This window comes from Bos taurus, chromosome 3 (genome assembly GCF_002263795.3).
Source record: "Bos taurus isolate L1 Dominette 01449 registration number 42190680 breed Hereford chromosome 3, ARS-UCD2.0, whole genome shotgun sequence".
Taxonomy (NCBI): Eukaryota; Metazoa; Chordata; class Mammalia; order Artiodactyla; family Bovidae; genus Bos; species Bos taurus.
The window spans coordinates 35,722,908-35,744,310 of NC_037330.1; the positions used below are offsets into that span (position 1 = coordinate 35,722,908).

General features: G+C 40.3%; 1 protein-coding gene across 3 annotated transcripts in view; it reads left to right on the plus strand.

The window, feature by feature from the left end:
• VAV3 (vav guanine nucleotide exchange factor 3) overlaps window positions 1–21,403 on the plus strand; it is a 432,801-nt gene extending 411,398 nt beyond the window's left edge. For 2 of the 3 annotated variants that reach the window (XM_002686162.6, XM_024990050.2), the window contains exons 26-27: window positions 18,338–18,489; window positions 19,158–21,403. In XM_002686162.6, coding sequence (XP_002686208.2) covers window positions 18,338–18,489; window positions 19,158–19,199 — 194 coding nt within the window. In that variant the 3' untranslated portion in view covers window positions 19,200–21,403. The other variant, XM_059885057.1, reaches the window with a different exon arrangement.

A 21,403-nucleotide genomic window follows, 5' to 3' on the forward strand; every position in this document is an offset into this window, starting at 1 on the left:
GATATCCAGAGTATTGAGCAAGGAGCATATTAGCATTTCTAGGTGAGGAGTAGGCAATGCTCTGTCCTAGGACTGTGAGACTGTTTCTGCCTTTGCAATGACTTGAGTGTTTCCGCTAGAGATGGAGAGAGGAAGGAAGAGAACAGAGAGAACTTGGGCACAGCAGTGAGCTCTTGTGCTTCCCTAGAGACCCCTCATGCAGTGGCCCCGTGGAAGATGTTCTGCCCGGTCCTGTGGATCTCTGTAAGAATCTCATTACTTTCCAAAAATGGTCACAGAAAAACTGCCTTAGACTGCTGCAGGTGTACCCTTAGGGCTTGTATATACTGAGTTGACTTTTGCCTTTCTTGCTCTACAGTGAGCGCTTAATTATTTTCAGAGCTGCTACTGAGTAAGCTGTCTGACCTTAGGCAAGTCACTTAGCCTGTCTGGGCCCCAGCTTTCTCATCTGATGAATAAGGAATGAGATTAGATATTTTATTATGTTCTTTCAAAAGCAGCTCCTAGGTTTCTTTCTTTGTACACGTGAAAAAAGGAGGTAAGGTAGAATGGTAATGGACCATTATACTTGGGAAAGTGGCACAGTTAGCTATTTCATAACTTATTAATAGACCTTAGGTATTTCCCAAGTAAATGGAAGATTAGTTGGGCCAAAGAGTTGGTTAATGTTTAAAAAATTGTTCGTTACCTCTATATTTACATGGTCTCAAAGTTTCTCATCACAAGAACTTGTTAATTACAAAAGGGACAGAAAAACCATAAAAGTGATCAAAATTAGCATCACCAATGATGGGACAACTTGATATCATGTACCTCCTAATGTGATGCTCCTGAGAAGGCTGCAACACCAGTTTGGTGGTATTCCTGCCCTCCAGGGTCCACAGATGGAATCTAATCATGAGGAAACATCAGACAAACCCAAATTCAATGACATTCTACAAAATAATTGGCCTCTACTCTTCAAAAATATCGGTGTCATGAAAGACAGAGAAAGAGTGCAGAATTGTTTTAGACTGAAGGAGACTAATGAAACATGACAGCTGGACACAACAGGTAGAATCTTGTACCTGGAAGTATTTTCCTTTTTTTCTTTTTTACTATAAAGGACACATATGGGACAATTAACACATTTTGAATGTTTCTAGATTAGTAATTTTTTGTTTTTGATAATTGTAGTGTTAATGTGTAAGAGAAGAAAATCCCTTTGATTTTAGGAAGGACACGCTGAAATGGTCTTTCCCAGTGACTCAGCTGGTAAAGAATTTGCCTGCCAATGCAGGAGACTCAAGAGACGTGGATTCAGTCCCTGAGTTGGGAAGATCCCCTCGAGAAGGAAATGGCAACCAACTCCAGTATTCTTGCCTGGGAAATCCCATGGACAGAAGAGCCTTGGTAAAAGAGTCGGACAGGACTTAGCAATTAAACAACAAGAGTGAAATATTTAGAGATAAAAGGCATTACATCTGAAACATATCATAAAATAGTTCAGGAAAACTAAAGAGCTTAAAACAAATGTAAAATATTAACATTTGAGGAGTTTGAGTGAAAAAAAATTAGAATCCTTTGTACTATTCTTGCAATTTTTACATCTGAATTATTTTAGAAGTAATAAAATTTAGAGATGGTGCCTTTAGCTGAAGAGAACTAACAGAATTGGAGGAAAATGTCAGCATTCTCCTCCTCCACCTGCTCCAGGAACAGGGGGAGCTTGGTGCACTGATTTTAGCATGTGTAGAGTACTGAGTACATTGTACTTGAAACCATCTCTTCTTTACCTGTGACCATACTGTATTTACTTATTCATTCATTCGTTCTTTTAATCAACAAATATTTTATTCAACACTATGTGCCAAGTTCTGTTCTGGATGCTAAATATAACAGTGAATAAGATGGACAGTGGTGCTGCTAAGTCGCTTCAGTTGTGTCTGACTCTGTGCAACACTATGGACTATAGCCCCGCCTGGCTCCTCTGTCCTTGGGATTCTCCAGGCAAGAAGACTGGAGTGGGTTGCCATGCCCTCCCTCCAGGGGATCTTCCTAACAGGGATTGAACCTGTATCTCTTTAAGTCTCCTGCATTGGCAAATGGGTTCTTTACCATTAATGCCACCGAACAAATGTAAAACAAATAACTTCATGTGTGTGTGTGTTAGTGGCTCAGTTGTGTCTTATTCTTTGCGACACCAAGAACTATAGCCTGCCAGGATCCTCTGCCCATGGAATTCTCCAGGCAAGAATACTGGAGTGGATTGCCATTCTCTTCTTCCGGGGATCTTCCCTACCAAGGGATCAAACCCCAGTCTCCCTGCATTGCAGGCAGATCCTTCACCATCTGAGCCTCCAAATTCTCCTAAGTCTTGTGAAGCAGATGCACAGGTGAAAGGGTACGGCAAGAGGACCTGTTTAACCTGGAAGGTCAGGGAAGGACATTTTGAAGAAGTGGCAGCTAGGTGAAATTTACAAGATCTACAGACAATTGGCAGGGTGTGGGTTACTGAAGGGTAGGAAAACACCAGAGTGAAGAAGCAGTTTGTGTGAAGGACATTAACAGGAAATAACTTGATACATTTAAAGAACTGGAAGGGGGCCAAATGTTTAGAACATAGTGAGTGGATTCTAATATGTACAATGGAAATGTAGTAGAGCATTATAAGCAGAAAATGATATGAACTGATTTACATTGTTTTGAAAGATCACTGCCTACTTACTCTGTGAGAATGGCTTGGAGAGAGGCATGGACAGAAGAAGGGAGTGAGGAAAATTCCACAGATGTCCAGGGGAGGGATGATGGACATTTGGACAAAAGTTGAATAAAGACAGTAAATCAAGACAATGGGCTGATTTAGATATAATCTGGAGACTGAATTGACTGGATAAAGGAATTGAGGTAGAAATAGTACATGTGTGATATCTGCCTTAGATGACCCAAATGGTGAAATGATGGCCTGATCAAGAAGTAAAAGGGATATAACACATACAAAGGAGAAGGTAATATATTCAGTTTTGCACAAATTTTTAGTATCTGTGCATACTCAGTGGTTCAGTAGGCAGCTGATACTAAGAAGAGTGGCTGGGGTTGAAGATAAGAGTTATGAATCATTCATACTTCATCTCACAGTTTCCATAGAATATATATTAATAGTATTGTTTTTATATAGGTTTTAACAATTTCTTCAAGTGTATTGCTCCCTGAAGCCTTGGAAACCAGGTTCCTTTGCTTCTTATTCTCAAAATGCACTTTGCACAGCGCCTCTCATAAAATACGTGTTTAGGAAGGGCTAAATGAGTGAAGTCAGAGCCTCAGGTCTTTGGGAAACATAGCAGGTATTAAAGCACTATGTTATTTGAAAAAACTGGGAAAGATGAGTGGGTTTGAAAACAAATAAAGAACAGCTCGATCATTTTGAGGCTATGACAAATCTTATAGCAATTCTTCAAAAATTGACAAAGGCTTCCTGGGTCTTTGGGACCATACAAGTGAGCTTGCAGGAAAAAGTAAAAGCCAGAGCCAAGCCTGCTTCTTCCTAGTGCGGTTGCTTTCCTTTCATGCAGGTACCTCTGTGATTCTATTAGCCATCTGACAAGGTGCTTAAACTTCATTTTAGCCAGTGTTTTAGAAACTTGGAGAATTTGTATCATTCATATTTATTTAACTCACTGTAATGTAACTTGCTTATTCCTGATAACTCTTTAAATATCCTGATAATATCTTAGCCTATTAGTTTTGTCACAGTCTTAATAGTGGATAATATTTATCTCCTTTATACTAACTCCTCAAACATCCACCGAGTTTTTAACTTCTTGCCCTTGTAGTTCAACATACCCATATTTATCTACTCATATTCTGATCTCCTGATTTTATCCTCAGTCTTTCATCTTCTTTTTCCTTGGTCATTTGGGATGTGACTTTGATTTAATCTAATTTTATGCTGGTAATTTAAATATTTGTTTTAATCTCATAAAATAGCTTCTTGAACTGCCATAAAAATTATCATAAATTGAGGGGATTAATAGCGACAGAAATTTGCTCTTCCTGTTTTGGAGGCCACAAGTCTGAAATCAAAATGTTGGCAGGGTCGGTTCCTGCTGGAGTCCCTGAGGGACAATTCACTGCACGCCTCCCTCCTTTTCTGGATGGCCGCTGGCAGTCCTTCGTGTCCCTGGCTTACAGACAGCACTCCCCATCTCTGCCTTGTGGTCACATCACCTTCTCCTCTGTGGGTCATCTCCCTTTCTCTTCTTTTATAAAGAAACTTATTTCATTTACAGCTCATCCTAACACAGGATGATTTCATCTTGAGATCCTTAACTTATATCTGCAAAAACCTATTTTCCAAATAAGATCACATTCACAGGTTTTAGGTGGACATAACTTTTGCAGGGGTTGAGGGCAGTGGAGGGATGGGTGGGGGTGAGGCACCCTTCAACTCACTATAGTCTCACAGTACTAATTTTAAATTTTTCTCCGAATTTTTCCATCCTTTTCTTTTTTTGTTGGAGTTATCAGAAGACTGTGCATTATTAGGGTAGACAGGTAGTCAATGGATAGGGAATTAGAAGGGAAACATTACCTTAATACTGCAAAGTGTATTCAATGGCTTGTAACTTTCCTACAGTGAAATGCATGGTCTTCCTGAGAGAGGATACTTCTAGCCAATGAAAGTTTCCCCAATAACCTACATGAATGATTGTCTGAAGTATTATAAAATATACTTGATACAGAATAAGAACTTAGTAATTCTGATATTTAATAATTTAATTTTTAACAGAATACTATGTTATTCAAACACCTTTCACATATATTAATGTCTCCAATCTAGTGTCTCATGAACTGCCAGCCCCATGAGAAGCATCCAGGGAAGGTTTCATTGGTTAAATAAATGTACCAGAAGTGCTGCTTATATGATATAGCAAAGTGACAAGTTTCCCTAGTTTATCGCATCCTGCAACTCTGTATCATAGTGTCTCAGCATATGTAATGTTTGCATCGTTTGCTTTAAGAGAGTTAAATATGTGATGTACTTAGAACAATGTCTGGCATGTGGGAAGTGCAAAATACACACTTTTTCCTGGGCTAAGGTGGGTCCAACATACTGCTGACGTTTTGTATATTCTTTTCCTTAGGATGTCTATCACATCCACAGAATTTACTGTTCTTGGGCAACTGATCAACCACAGCTGCACATCTTCATTATTAGGTCATGTTGGGCTTCCCTTTTTTATTTACTTTTATCAGGAGCTTTACTAGCTACTGTAAGGCATTTTTATCCTGAACTTGATAGCTTTAACAGTTAGTAGCCAGGACCCCGGAGAAGGCAATGGCACCCCACTCCAGTACTCTTGCCTGGAAAATCCCATGGATGAAGGAGCCTGGTGGGCTGCAGTCCATGGCATCACTAAGAGTTGGATACGACTGAGCGACTTCACATTCACTTTTCACTTTCATACATTGGAGAAGGAAATGTCAACCAGCTCCAGTGTTCTTGCCTGGAGAATCCCAGGGACGGGGGAGTCCGGTGGGCTGCCGTCTCTGGGGTCGCACAGAGTTGGACACGACTGAAGCGACTTAGCAGTAGCAGCAGCAGCAGCAGCCAGGACCCAGGGTCATTTCAGAAATCTATAGCTTACAGACTGAAATTCTACAGATACAAGTAACCTCACTCAATGCTATCTTTTTTCGTGTTTCAAAGCTCAAAAAGCAGTCTATATGTTTTAACATGTCTCATTTTGTATACCGTTCTTTCTATAAACCTTATTTTCTAAAGTTAAAACTGCTCTCAGTATGTGTAATGCTCCCCAACTGACTATGGTATCCTCATGTGGCAGCCTGACCCAAGGCTTTGGTTTTTCTGGTCTCTCTCTTCTAAAACAAACATAAACTGAGAAGAATTCTTTTTTATTCTTTCCCCTCGCTAAAATTTGGATTAGGCTCCTAGCTTTGAGGAACAGTGCTAGAGCTCTTTTTTGCCTCGTATCTATGACCAGTGTCCAGCTTTCCTTGCTGAATTCCAGATCTGCATAAGGGAGCCAGTATTAACTCTGCAACTCTCGCCTTTCCTCATAGCATGAGAAGTTGAATACAAACTTGGTCAAGGTTTCGTTTCATTCACAGCTTTAAGTCAATATTTTAAGACTCCACTTACATCAGACACTCTACCACACATACCCCTTGGGTGTTACATGCTAGCTTAACAGCTGAACAACAGGGCAGTGCAGGGGGATTCTAGGATGGAGGCTTCTCAGACTTCACGTCAACCCTGGTAGAGGCTTTTTAAAGCAAATATCTTTTGAGACATTTCTGAGAGGCCATCTTCAGGTTTCGCTTATACTCAGGTGACTTTATGTCCACAACTACACAAAGCATCTAATTATTTTTTGAACAAAATTTTTAAAATGCTTATTTTGTTCCAGAAACTTGACTTGTTGTAGCTATTTATCATCATTAGTTATCTCTTTGACTCTTGAAACCCTATGGACTTTAGCCCCCCCCAGGCTCCTTTGTCCACAGAATTCTCCAGGCAAGAATACTGGAGTGGGTTGTCACGCCCTCCTCCAGAGCCTTCCTTTGACCCAGAGAACAAACTTGTGTCTCCTGCCTTGGCAGGCGTATTCTTTACCACTAGTGCCACCCGGGAAGCCTGCCTGTCTCTTCAAAGCTACTCCAAGTTAAATACACTATATGCAGACTCTACCACGATAACCTTTCATACGATGTGCTTTGTTCCCTTCCTTGCCGTATTTCTTTTTCAATAAACTACTCAGATTTATCAACCCCTTGTCATATACATGGTTGCCAAATTTGTCACCATCCTGGCCACCCTGCTATGAATACATTCACATTTTTAAGAATTGAGCACAAGCATTTCAGGATTGGCTAACTTGCTCATTCAAATCTTTTCCTATTCAGAGCTCCGTCTTTCTATCCAAAGCTCCATCTTCCCAGTTAATTTTCCCTCTTTTTCTTCATTGTTCTCCCTCATAGGGAAGTTCTTAAAGAACTTCTTTCCTCATCCCTTCTTTAGCTATTACAGTCTCACCGTTAAGCCCCACAGGTCCCCACATTCATTCATTTGACAGATCTTAACACATATATATGGAATCCAGAAAAACGGTACTGATGAGCCTATTTGCAGGGCAGGAATAGACACAGACGTACAGGACAGACTTGTGGTCATGGCGTGGGGAGAAGACGGCGGGACAAACTGCGAGAATAGCACTGACATATCCACACCACCATCTGCCAGATAGACAGCTAGGAGAGAGCCGCTGTGTCGCGAGGGAAGCAGCCTGGTGCTCGGTAACACCCGGGCGGTGTTAACACGAGAGGGGTGGGTGTTGGGGTGGGGTGGGAGGAAGGCTTATGAGAGGGGGACATCTGTATACTTATAGCTCATTCACGTTGTTGCGTGGCAGAAACCAGCACAACATTGTAAAGCAGTTACCCTCCAATTAAAAGTAAATTTGAAAAAACAGATCTTTATTGAGGGCCTACTGCAGGATGAGCATTGTTCAAATTACTGGGGATATACCGTGGTGGAAAAAAAAAAAGACAAGTCTGTGCCTTTGTGGAACTCACATGGTAGTGGGGACAGTGGATAACAGATAAAAATAAATTATATAGTTTACTAGAAGAAAGGCCAAAAAGGCAAAATGGTTGTCTGAAGAGGCCTTACAAATAGCTGTGAAAAGAAGAGAAGCTAAAGGCAAAGGAGAAAAGGAAAGATATATCCATCTCAATGCAGAGTTTTACAAGGAGAGATAAGAAAGCCTTCCTAAGTGATCAATGCAAAGAAATAGAGGAAAACAACAGAATGGGAAAGACTAGAGATCTCTTCAAGAAAATTAGAGATACCAAGGGAACATTTCATGCAAAGATGGGCTCAATAAAGGACAGAAATGGTATGGACCTAACAGAAGCAGAAGATATTAAGAAGAGGTGGCAAGAATACACAGAACTGTACAAAAAAGATCTTCATGACCCAGATAATCACGATGGTGTGATCACTTACCTAAGGTGAGATATCCTGGAACGTGAAGTCAAGTGGGCCTTAGGAAGCATCACTATGAACAAAACTAGTGGAGGTAATGGAATTCCAGTTGAGCTATTTCAAATCTAAAAGATAATGCTGTGAAAGTGCTGCACTCAATATGCCAGCAAATTTGGAAAACTCAGCAGGAGCCACAGGACTGGAAAAGGTCAGTTTTCATTCCAATCCCAAAGAAAGGCAATGCCATAGAATGCTCAAACTACCACACAATTGTACTCATCTCACATGCTAGCAAAGTAATGCTCAAAATTCTCCAATATAGGCTTCAACAGTGCATGAACCAAGAACTTCCAGATGTTCAATCTGGATTTAGAAAAGGCAGAGGAACCAGAGATCAAATTGCCAGCATCTACTGGATCACAGAAAAAGCCAGAGAATTCCAGAAAAACATACTTCTGCTTTATTGACTACACCAAAGCCGTTGACTGTGTGGATCACCACAAACTGTGGAAAATTCTTCAAGAGATGGGAATACCAGACTATCTGACCTTCCTCTTGAGAAATCTATATGCAGGTAAAGAAGCAACAGTTAGAACAGGACATGGAACAACAGACTGGTTCCAAATTGGGAAAGGATTATGTCAAGGCTGTATATTGTCACCCTGCTTATTTAACTTATAAGTAGAGTACATCATCCTGGACTGAGTGAACCGCAAGCTGGAATCAGGACTGCTGGGAGAAATATTGATAACCTCAGGTATGCACATGACACTACCCTTACGGCAGAAAGCGAAGAGGAACTAAAGAGCCTCTTGATGAAAATGAAAAAGGAGAGAGAAGAAGCTGGCTTAAAACTCAACTTTCAAAAAACAAAGATCATGGCATACAGTCCATCACTTCTGGCAAATAGATGGGAAAACAATGGTAATAGTTGCAGGCTTGATTTTCTTGGGCTCCAAAATCACTGCAGATGGAGACTGCAGCCATGAAATTAAAAGACGCTTGCTTCTTGAAATAAAAGTTATGATGAACCTAGACAGCATATTAAAAAGCAGAGACATCACTTTGCTGACAAAGGTCTGTCTAGTCAAAGCTATGGTTTTTCCAGTACTCATGTATGGATGTGAAAGTTGGACCATAAAGAAAGCTGAGTGCTGAAGAATTGATGCTTTTGAACTGCGGTGTTGGAGAAGACTCTTGAAAGTCCCTTGGACTGCAAGGAGATCCAACCAGTCCATCCTAAAGGAAATCAGTCCTGAATATTCATTGGAATGACTGATGTTGAAGCTGAAGTTCCAGTACTTTGGCCCCCTGACACGAAGAACTGACTCATTGGAAAGGACCCTGATGCTGGGAAAGGTTGAAGGCAGGAGGAGAAGGGGATGACAGAGGATGAGATGGTTGGATGGCATCACTGACTTGATGGGGATGAGTTTGAGCAAGCTCCGGGAGTTGGTGATGGACAGGGAAGTCTGGCGTGCTGCAGTCCATAGGGTGGCAAAGAGTCGGACATGACTGAGTGACTGAACTGAACTGATACTAGAAGTTGGTGAGTGTTTTGGAAAAATAATTTAACAGTGTAATGCTACTCAGGGGTTCTGGGAGTGGTTTATGAATTTAACTGAGGTGGTCAGGTGATGAAGAACAAAACTAGAGATTCGTTTTTCTTCCTTTTGGTTGTTTAGTAGAAAGCTGGTTCAGCAGTTTTGAATTTTCTTCATAGTAGAACAGCTGCTGGCTTCACAAGCTCCCCTTTCTAACAAGGTCACTTGGATGACCAGTGCTGTAGTCTCTTTGGGCTGCTGTAACAAAATGCCATAGACCAAGTGTCTTATAAACCCTAGAAAGGTATGGTTCATGCTTCTGGATGTTGGAAAGTTCAAGGTGAAGATGGTGACAGATTTGGTATCTGGTAATGACCTGCTCTCTGGTTCACAGAAGGTGCCATGTGTCCTCAGCTGGTGGAAAGGAATGAGGAAGCTCTGTGGGATTGCTTTTATAAGAGCACTAATCCCATTCATGCAGGCTTCATTCTCATGACCTAAGCACCTCCGCAAAGCCTCACTTCCTAGCGCCATCACATGAGGCATTAAGTTTCAACGTATGAATTTGGGGGATGGTGAAGGGGTCACAAATATCTGGTCCAGAGTAAACGGGGAGTTTCTACTATGATAAACTCACATAAATACCCTAATCCATCTGAAGAGCAGGCTACTTGAACTTTGACCATGACATTGGCAGAACTTCCATGCTCATCGTTAACAGTAGGACAGTGGGAATTTAGGGGACTGTGTGCCCTCTAACTACTTCTTTGCTTGTATATCACTCCCCACCCCACCCCCCGCAATAGTCTCAGGTTTTTCTCTGTATCACATGGCACAACTGGCATGTGTCCATGGCTCTTTTATGGGCCATTGGGGTAGGCCTCATTGTGAAAGTAACTGTTGAATAAAAACTCAAGAAGTGCGCACAGAGGAGCCAGTGCAAAGGAAGGCATATATATGACGTGTGCAGTGTGAACAGAGCAGCAGAGATGGAGACAGAGAGCAGATCAGCCTATGTGCAGCTGTGGAAGACTTTAGCTTTTACTCTGGAACAAATGGGAAGCCATTGGAAGGATTTAAACAGAGGGGAAACGTGGTCTGACTGTAATAGGATTGTTCTAGGGAGCCTGCCTGGGTACAGTCCATAGGATTGCCAAGAATAGACTGAAGCGACTGAGCACGTGAGCGCAGCAACAGTGTAGAAACAGGAAGACCAGTCAGGAGGCTTATGCAGCAGTTCGGCAGCCTGGACCAACACGCATCCAGACAGGTGATACATTGGGTTAGCTAAAATGTGGGGCTTCCCTGGTGGCTCAGAGGTTAAAGTGTCTGCCTCCAATGCAGGAGACCCGGGTTTGATCCCTGGGTCGGGAAGATCCCCTAGAGAAGGAAATAGCAACCCACTCTAGTATTCTTGCCTGGAGAAACTCATGGACGGAGGAGCCTGGTGGGTTACAGTCCACGGGGTCACAAAGAGTCAGACATGACTGAGCGATTTCACTCACTCACTGGCTCAAAATGTTCATTCAGGTTTTTATATAATATCTTATGGAAAAACCTGAATGAACTTTTTGGCCAACCCAGTATTATGATGGTGACCCAGAGGGACATTCTGACACATCAGATGTGAGACAGAATAGCAAGAGAATATTCTAAGATGACTGTAAGGTTTTTGGCTTAAGCAACTGGAAGATTGGAGATTTTTTTTTTCAGGGAAGTACTCAAATGGAGCCTAAATTCTACTCACAGCACTAAGATGAGTGATTTCTGTATCTCAGTATCAACTCTCTCTCTTCACTAATTTGTAAGCTCTTTTGAAGTCTGATGCTCTGTCTTAAAGAGTAAGCATTTAGAATAAAGTTCACATCTTGGTAAACTAGATGCCTATAAATAATCTGAAGTCCCCTGAAATGTCAAATGATCTCATTTTCCATAACAATAAGGCCTTATTATACTCAGTTTTTCTCGTTAATGGCTTTATATATTTAGATTGTGCAGTATTGAATACCAAGTAGCTGTTTATATTCATAATAAGTTTAAGTATTCCTTGTCATATCTTTGAATTTTAGGTTAGAGGAAATTTGTCCATTTACCAGATGTCAGCATTCAATTAAGTAAAACCAATATTATATATAGTGGAGAGAGAGTTGATGCTGAGACACAGAAATCACTCATCTTAGATAGTGCTGAGAGTAGAATTTAGGCTCCATTTGAGTACTTCCTTAAAAAAAAAAAAAAAAAAAAACTCCAATCTTCCAGTTGCTTAAGCCAAAAACCTTACAGTCATCTTAGAATATTCTCTTGCTATTCCATCTCACATCTGATGTGTCAGAATGTCCTGCTAGGTTACTGTCAGAATTCAACCAATCTGAATTAGTTTCTTCAGTGACAATATATAAAATACAGAATAAACACTGTGTACTTGAGAGAGATTGGGGGAACAGATATTTGATACTATGTCTATGAATGTTGCTGCAAGTCTAAGAAGACATGACTAGGTTCCAAAATAAAACTAGGTTAAGGATCACAAATTTAAATATTCATTAAATTCTCAACATGTTCTCTGTTGCTAGGCCATCTGTAGATTATCCTGGTAAAAGGAATTCCTGGATCCTTCATAGTGGGTCCACATAGGAACACAGGTCTTCAGGAAAATCTCTAGGCCACTGGGCCCAAACGCAGGGACAGCTGTGTTGATGATGGCACCATTGGTACAACTATCTGATATTTTTTACTGATAACTTTTTTGTTGTTAACATAAATGAGTGTGAATACCTGTGGTTGTTCCAACTAAAAGTTCAGCATTAGGTAATTCCTGCCCCAGAGAATAATTACCAAATGCTTAGCCTCATCTTCAGTTATACAAATGATGGATAATTAAGTGGTAGTTCAAAAATACCTTGATTTGATAATCAATACCTTAAGGACAAGTGTTGATTGAGCTTGGTCTCTGCAGTGTACAAATTTCAAATGTTATTGAAAATCAAGTGGATTTTCATTTGCTCATGAACATGAATAGCCTAATCAAGGGAGAGCATAGCATTTTAAAGCAATGCTAAGTTAACCTTGACAACAGAAACGTGTGTCAATACCAGTTCACTAGTACTTTTTATTCTACTGTGAACATTGTGTTCCTTTTTTAATTGACATACTTCTGTGGCTCTGTCCTCTCAGTCAAGTCTCAGAACTGAATAATATTCAGTAGTGATTTGCCAGTCAGTTTATGATGGTTATGCCAATAGCTTCTGTTTCTATTAGAAAATGTCAGTATTTCAAGTTTTAACTTGGAAGAGTTAATATTCGACTGTACTTTAAATAACTCCTAATGAGAACTATTAAGTCCCTAGACTATGAGCTACTTATTTGCTAATGTTCCATAAACATTAGCCCATTTGAATGCCAGGTATCATATGAAATTAACCAGAGAGACCTACCTGGTATGATGGTCTCTCTGAGCAATGTTCTCCGTCTGTGCTAATAAGGAGTTGAAAGTATTTGAGGAAGGAGGAAAGTTAGGCCCTAAACTAAGGCATGCAGTTTGCAAATGATTCTTTTAATGAAAAAGGTCTCAACATAGATTTTTAATATTATCTCAGTGGATACAGATATGAATAAAAGTTCTTGTTCTTAAGAAGCTTCCTGGAATAAGGTGATATACTAGCACCAGGCTCTCTATAGTATTAGGTGGTGAATGAATTTTAGGCCAGGAAGTAAAAGGAATGGGAGGTTATAACCCCTCAATGTTCCCATTTGAATATCACTGTTACTCAGCTGTTTCAATTCCATTCCAGGATATGCACCTACCAATAATTCTTACATTAGCGTCTTGGTACAGTTGGAGGAGTATGATGTAGAAAACGTCTATCTGTATGTGTGTGTAGAAATAGGTGGATATAGTCTCACTGTGGGCATAAATGTTTTATAGGTTAAACCATTTCACAAAATATCTTTATCAAATACTTTATTTTGACATTGCTTACATCTAGATTTAAGTCCATGCTTTCCTAGGGAGACACATTCTTTTACACTCTTATCTCCAGGCATTCAAATGCTGTTTTGCCAGCAATACAAGAATTTAGGACCCAAAGGCAGTGAAAATTGATATGTGGAAAGAGTGACAACAATAAGTCATGCTACAATGTGTAGGAAACTAGAAAGCATCGTACCAGCACTTACAATGTTTGGCTGAGAGCTACATATTGGGATGTAAGAGGTTAATCAGTTTCTCTCCTGAGAAGATTCTCAGGCCTATGGTATGGTTAATGCCATGAGACCTACTGTATTTAATAGCTGTTCAGCATCTCAGGAAAAAATGATAGTTGTTGTAGGAATATCACTGATAGATTATGGCTCTCAGGGATCCTGAGCAACAAGATGTGAACATATTTCATTTTCTTTCCTTTGTGTTGTGCTGGTTTTTGTTGGAAGTTGAGCAGTTAAGTGAGCAAAGATGAGCTCAACAAATAGGAGGAGGAGCTATCTACCTAAATTTGAGATTTAAGTACCATTTAGTTGTGTTTTCATTGATTTCTTATTTCTTCCTTCTAGAGTTAACTTATCTTTTGTTATCTTTCAGACTCTTGACTTGAGTTACCTTCATTAGAAATTTTGGGAAAATACCACTTCTTTTTATTACTCCATGGATAAATAGTCCCAGAGAGAGAATCAAGGATGGACACTTAGAAAACAGTTTAAGGAACAAATTCTCCTCATTACACAGAAGTAATGAGTAGAATGAAGAGTTCTCCCAAATGCTGGATAGGAATCTTGGCACCAGATTTTCTGCCAATAGTAGAGTTAGGGTGCCATTTTCCTTATTCAGAGATGGCGTCCTTTCCTCTCTTTAACAATAGATATAACATGACCTGAAAATCAAACAAACCAGTTGCATTGCATGGTAATATAAAGTCAATTGCATAGATTATAAAATTAGTTGTATGGGCACATACTGCACATTAAAAAAAAAAGTATAACTTGGAACATGCAGTGGACTAGAAGAGAACCTTGATTATCAACAAGGATACACTTCAGGGTAGGTTAAATATGGGTGGCCACTTACTAAAAAAGTGTCATGCATGCATCAATTTATATATGAACCCAAGAACCACTGAACCCCTCCTTTCAGTTCCTCTGCCCAATCTGTTTGGTTGGAATCTAGCTGCTGCTGCTAAGTTGCTTCAGTCGTGTCCAACTCTGTGCGACCCCAGAGATGGCAGCCCACCAGGCTCCACCGTCCCTGGGATTCTCCAGGCAAGAACACCGGAGTGGGTTGCCATTTCCTTCTCCAATGCATGAAAGTGACAAGTGAAAGGGAAGTCGCTCAGTCGTGTCCGATCCTCAGCGACCCCATGGACTGCAGCCAACCAGCCTCCTCCATCCATGGGAGTTTCCAGGCAAGAGTCCTGGAGTGGGGTGCCATTGCCTTCTCCGGGTTGGAATCTAAGCATCCCCTTAATGAGCTACTGCTATTCTTAGGTACAAGAGTATGTTAATAACCCGGATTCTTTCAAGTTCATCCTTAAGGTGAGGTGTGCCTTCTCAAGAACCAGGATAGTAACTATCGCATTCCAGACAGCAGGGCAGAATAAAGAACAAGAGAAGGGTGGAGGTGTATGCCAGCTGCCTTCCCAGAAATGATGCCTCATGATACTTTTGCTTACATCCCATCCCAGTAGCAAGAACTTAGTAATAGAGTCTCTGGGCAAACATAGCTCAACCAAATAACTTATTACATGGATTAAGGGGAGAATAAATATTGGGAGAAAGTTTACAATCACACTTCCTATTCTATTACAATGGTACCTTGGCATCAGCAGGGAGAGTTTTAAAACTGTCTAAGGTGGTACCTGAAGCAGAGGGATAGATGCAGAGTAGGCAGCAGTGAAGAGCCTTGACTCGAGTCACACTGTGTAGGTTTGAGTCTAGGCTGTTCTCAAATATGAAGAAGAAATATAATGGGTATCTTCCTCTGAGTTTTTATGATAATTAAATGAATAGAAAACACTGAGCAATTTTTGAGCATCTAAAAGCATAGATATTTTCTGTACATTCCTACAACTGGGGGATATATTTACTGTCTTTTCCACATATTTTATTTTTGGAAATAAGCTACCATGCACATGCTTGTTTGGAGGGTGAGGGTGGTTCCCAACAAATTTTATGAATGATTTTCTTGAATTTTCAATGGGTTCTGCATATTTCATTGATGCCACCCTATATAGGCTCTTTATATCTCCTCTTTATATCAGTTATAATGTGAAGTGTATTACATTAAGAATTTAGATGATCGCCATCTCCACTGATGTGACAAAGTAGGAATTGTGCACCATATCAAGAGAAGGCCATCCTTGGGTGGAAGGGGTTCATCGATGGCAGCATGGAGGGGTATGCTGTGTTCACCTGTAAAGGGATGGGTCACAATGAATTGCATTAATGTCAATCAAAATGTAAAAATCTGGCTTGTTCTTCATTTAGAAATGGTGATAGGAGACAAATGGGTGAAAATGAAGCTTGATATTTCAACTTGGATGTGACAATTTTCTTAAGGTTATAGACAGCGAAATAGCTGTGTCAAGATATGTTTTGCCAACACCTAAATGCTCTTTGCTTCTCTCTTTTTCTTTCCTTCTCTAAGCCCCTTCTTTGTTCTGTGGGTTTTCTTTTGTAACTCCACCAGACTACAGCTTTGTCCCCCCTTCTTCCACTCCTTTCTGGTCAGGTACTGCTTTACTGCTTTTATATGTCTTTTCAACTTGCTTTTGTTTGCAAGTATTTTGACTTCTGTGTATGGCTTCTCATATAGATACATTTCCTCACAAGCAGCCCCTCCAGTCACATTCCCACCATGCACTCTCCTTTTCTCTGTCATCAAGTCATCGTTTGTCTTGACATTCCCATCCTCCAGTTTTATGTGTGTGCTCATGTTATATTTCAGCAAGACATTTTTTCTTTCATCAGTTGGAAAGAATTGAGAGGTGAAAATATAAAGGGAGAATGAAGTGCTTTATAAAACCAGTTTTCTTGAGGATCAGAAATTTTAGTTGGGAAAAGCCAGTGTTCATGTCTTTCCATTAAGAAAATAAATAGGACCAAAATCCCAACTTTATCTCCAAATATAAGAATAGAATTTAGTTCATATTGCTTTGAAGGATGACTGTTCATCTGCTTGTGCAAGGCATTCTGGTCTTAATTTCTGTCATTAGCCAGAGAATGTAAGGGCTGTTTATGTGACATGTGGGGAGTACATGATGACTGAATAAAGTATGTTTTCTTACAGATTTTAAAAAATTAACCTGTAAACCCCAATGGAATAATAAAATATAGTACTAGAAGGCCCTTACAAGTCATCTGGTATAGACCTTTCATTTTATAGGTGAGAAGAATGTGGCCCAGAGGGGTTAAGAGAACTGTACAAGGTCGCACAGTTAAGTTGATGATGGGTTTTTCCATCACTGGGGTGTTTTTATGTGCATGACTCTAAGAGTAGTGCCCCAGTAATGGGATGGTTTTCAGTAAGGAAACTATTAAAGTGGTTTGTGTCCAAACAGTAAAATAAAATGACCTATTTTTGCTCCCTTTACAGTTCTGAAATCTACAGCATTGCCATTCGTTTATCTTATGATGGACACCTGGAGACTAAAAAATTTCTATCATTGCAAAGCTCTGGAAAATAGGCCAGAGATCCCAGTCTCCAAGAGGGCACACTTTTCCAGGGTGACAGTCATAACTGTAGCTGCCTAGACTCTGGGAACTGTTACAAATATGATGTATGGCACTTCCCATGGTTTTTTTTCCTTTCTTATACTTCAGTTTCTCTACCATTTAAGGTTTATAAAGTTCCACCAATCCCAGGTGAGTGATTCTCAGAATCACGGAAAATATAATTGAAAATACTTTATAACCCCAAGGAGCAACAGGTAGAGATGTTAATATGAAATGTGTTCTGAAACACCAGAGACGAACAGATGTCTAGCTTGAACTGAATTTTCCTTTCAGGACAGGCAGGTGAGGGCAAAGAAGAGGTTAGCTCCTCTCCTACCATTGAAAAAAAAATCTAAGTATAGGAGGCGAACACGCTGAATCTTGTTTTTGGTTATGTATTTCAGTAAAGATTTTCTATACCATCTGAGCCACCAGGGCAGTTCTATAAAATTTGTTTGAAACAAAGAAGATACATGGATGGTGTTTATTATTTTTTTCTATGAAACATGATTTAAGCTGCTTCACAAGTGAAATTATATATAAAAGAGTAACTGTCTCTAAATAAATTTAACTAAAAAAAAAAGGCTATTTGAGGGGAGGAGATGCCATTTGACTAGAAATGATGACATGGATTCAGTAGGAGCCTTTCAGAGCAAAAAAAAAAAAAAAAGTTGATTGTTTTGAGTCTTAGTTGAGAAGCTTACAAGATAAAAATGTGAAGCTTTTACCATAGAGGTTCTAGTTAAAAATGGATTACTATGCCGTCAATAGGAAATTTATGCTAGTTATTTGAGATTCTGTCACCCTAGATAGTAACTTAGATATTAACCTTTTTTCCCACCAAACTACAAAAACTAGTCCCTGTTTGGAAGTTCCTATGAAGAACATGAACACCAAATAATGAGTCTTTAAACTTTGTGAACCTGACTACCGCTGACTGAATTGAAACAGCAGTTCTGCTGCTTTCAAGCCCCTCTGCCATCATCACTAGTCTGTAATGAAATCACGGCTGTGCATCTTGATAGCATCTATAGCATCCATCTGACTAGCTTCTTATGATTGGTAAAGTGCAAAGCCATTCTGACGCCCCATCATTTCTTTACAGTCTTAAGTCCAAAGGTGCTGGGCATCGCTATTGCTCGGTATGACTTCTGTGCCAGAGATATGCGAGAACTGTCCCTGCTGAAAGGAGATGTGGTGAAGATTTACACGAAGATGAGTGCGAACGGCTGGTGGAGAGGAGAAGTGAACGGCAGGGTGAGCGTCCCTCTCAATGTGACCATCATGTAAATGAAGGGGGCTGGGCAGCCACTGGCACCCATGATGCTGGGGGGGAACCCCTACACCACCTTACAGTTGTCACCCCCCCAGAGTCCTGGCTCCACATGGGTGGTGGTCCTTACTGAAAACAGGGACTCCAGAAAAATGCATTGCATGGCTAGGATACTGACATAAATAAAGTTTACTTAGGCAAATTTGATGGCTTCCTATTGGGAAAAGGGTTTAGGAGCATGTCAGTTCTTTTGAGTCTGTAAACCTCTTTTTAAGTCTAGAGCATCAGCTTTATGTGGAGCACAAAATACCTGTGAGAGCCACTGATCTAAATTAGAAAGAGCAGCATAGGACCTCTGTCTTTATATCCTGTTCTATAGCAGAAAGAGAGAGCATTAAGTAGTAGAACCCCTTAATTTACATATTTGTGTCCTCGCAGAGTAGAATACTGTTGAAGCGTATTTTATTCCACCCTTTCTACCACTCACTCTATTGGGCTTTTAGGAGCAGTTTAAACCAATCCTCTTCATCTGCAGTGGGCATTAAACCCCAGCTTAATTCTGGGTGTTATGAAAATGAAATGCTCTGTTTGTAGAGCCTTTTGAAGTGGTGGATAGAGTCACATTGCTGTGTTGGTTGCTCTTCCTTTTTAGGTGGGCTGGTTTCCATCCACGTACGTGGAAGAGGACGAATAAATTCCAGTCCAGCGTTGCACTGCACCAGGAATTTCAGAGATGGGATTAACAGCAGCCTGTACAGCATTATGAACTCACTGAAGTGTTTAAAAAGCTGCCTTTCTGGCTATTCAGCATCTTCCCTCTCTTTCCCCTCCTAAGTCTTAATGCTGGGATTTCTAAAGATGCTGGTACTGACAGATTAATGGCTCGCCTAGAGCTATGCAAGAAACAGCCTGCCCGTCTGTCATCGTCAGGGACCAGGGCAAAGCCAAAAGCTTTCTTCCCCCAGAAAGCCCTGAAAGCACATTGGTTCATGTTTCTTTCTATTTCTCTAGTCAGATGTCATGAATGCCAGCCATTAGTAAATGTTTAATGTGTATTTACTTTCTTCTCCTGTGCCATTCTCCAGAATTTTTGATGGTACAAAGCAGCAGAAGTTTAATTTTGCTTTCTTCAGCATGAAGAAAAATGGGAGTTCTGCCAGTGGGGCAGCTTACTGAAAAGGTCCAGCATTACTTGTCTTAAATTGCCCGGCAAGGTGACTCAGTGCCTGGCAAACACTTGTACCCCCCCTCCCCACCACCACCGGTGTTCCTCATGTGAAAGTTTAAGAGGCAAATGCTCAGCTTGGCTTAGTAAGTGACATAGGTGGGAGGGAGGAGTCAAGTATTCATTTGAAAACCTAATTATATTTGCAAACTTTTTCATAAGAAGACATACGCCAAAAAGTGGATAAAAGAATATCTTCATGTTAAATCTTTACAACCTCCATGATTTCATAGGGTTATTTTAGAAAATGTAGTACTTCACTTTATGAGATAATCTGGGCTGGGTATGTTTTTTTAGGTAGTTACAAGTAACCTGAGTTAAGGTGCCATTGTTTACATAGACAGACCAACGACTATGATTTATAGTAGGTCATTTCAGAGAAGCGACATTATTAACATATGCCTTTTCCTCCTCCCCGACTCCCCTGCCCAAATGAAAAAGACCTGGGACATACATGCTGATTCCCACATGTTCCTGGAGTATTTACAGTAGCACAAACAACCTCGTTGAGGATTTCTGAAGGAAAGCACATTAAGGTCCTTTATGCATTTCCGGGACACAAAGGAGAGTCACTAGACTTTTCTGTTTCTGATCTTATCCACTGTGGGCTCCCAGCACTCACTGAGGCTCTTCCCATCTGAGTCCATTTCCGGGTGTGTATTAACTGGTGGGAAGGTAAGTCTGCAGTGCATTTATTTGACCAAGTCTTCACTGTTTATATGAGGAGTCTAAGTACATTTTTCCTGGGATGTACAGAGTGCCCAGTCAAGAGAATCAAGTTAAGACACTAACTTGGCCCTTTCCTGATGAAATATTTTCTCCATAGCAGAAGTCATGTTCTGACAAGACTCAGTATCTACAGAAAACATTAGAAGCATTAACTGCATAGAGCCAAATTAGGAACATTTAGTTCTGAAATCTTGGATCATCTTTAAAATGAGGTGGGTGCGATTGGCCTTCTCCCCAACCCACTGAGGGCCAGAACTTGATGTTTGGTGGATACTTCTCCCTTTAGAGACCCTCGTGGGCTAGGACTTCTCAAATAGGATAGATTCAGGACCTTTACCTCAGAATTATGTAAACTGTGATTGTGTTTTAGAAAAGTTACTTGCTAAAACCAGTTAAGTTTTTGTATATGTGTAAATGATCATGAAATTGAGTTTTATAAGATGTTCTGTATAGTGAAGTTACACACTCAAGGTGTCTCTTGGAGTGGATTCTCTCCCATAAAGTCTTATCTGCAACATTGTGTCTGGGTAATGTTTTGTCTGTTACTGTCTGCCAACTGTTACCAGAGAGCAGCTTCATACAAACTGAAACACTCCTGTGTAAAGTACTGTAGCTTGTGCTGTTTCTTTTGTTGTTTTTTAGCCAATAGACTCCCTCTCTTGCTACATTTCATGGACCTGGGGGTTTCCCAGCAGAGGATATTAGCATCCCTTTTCATGACCTTACCATTTACATCTTTGTCTATGTTAAATACTTCATATTGGAAACTTTAAATGCTGCCGATTTGTGTAGATTTCTAATACCAAAGACAGAAGTAAATGTTTTCCATATACTTTGTCTTGCCTGTATGCAGCCCTGTGTAATATGGTGAATTAGAGTGGTATTTCACTTTGTAATATTTTGTAAATATGTCAATATAATAAATAGTTACTACTTGCATTACA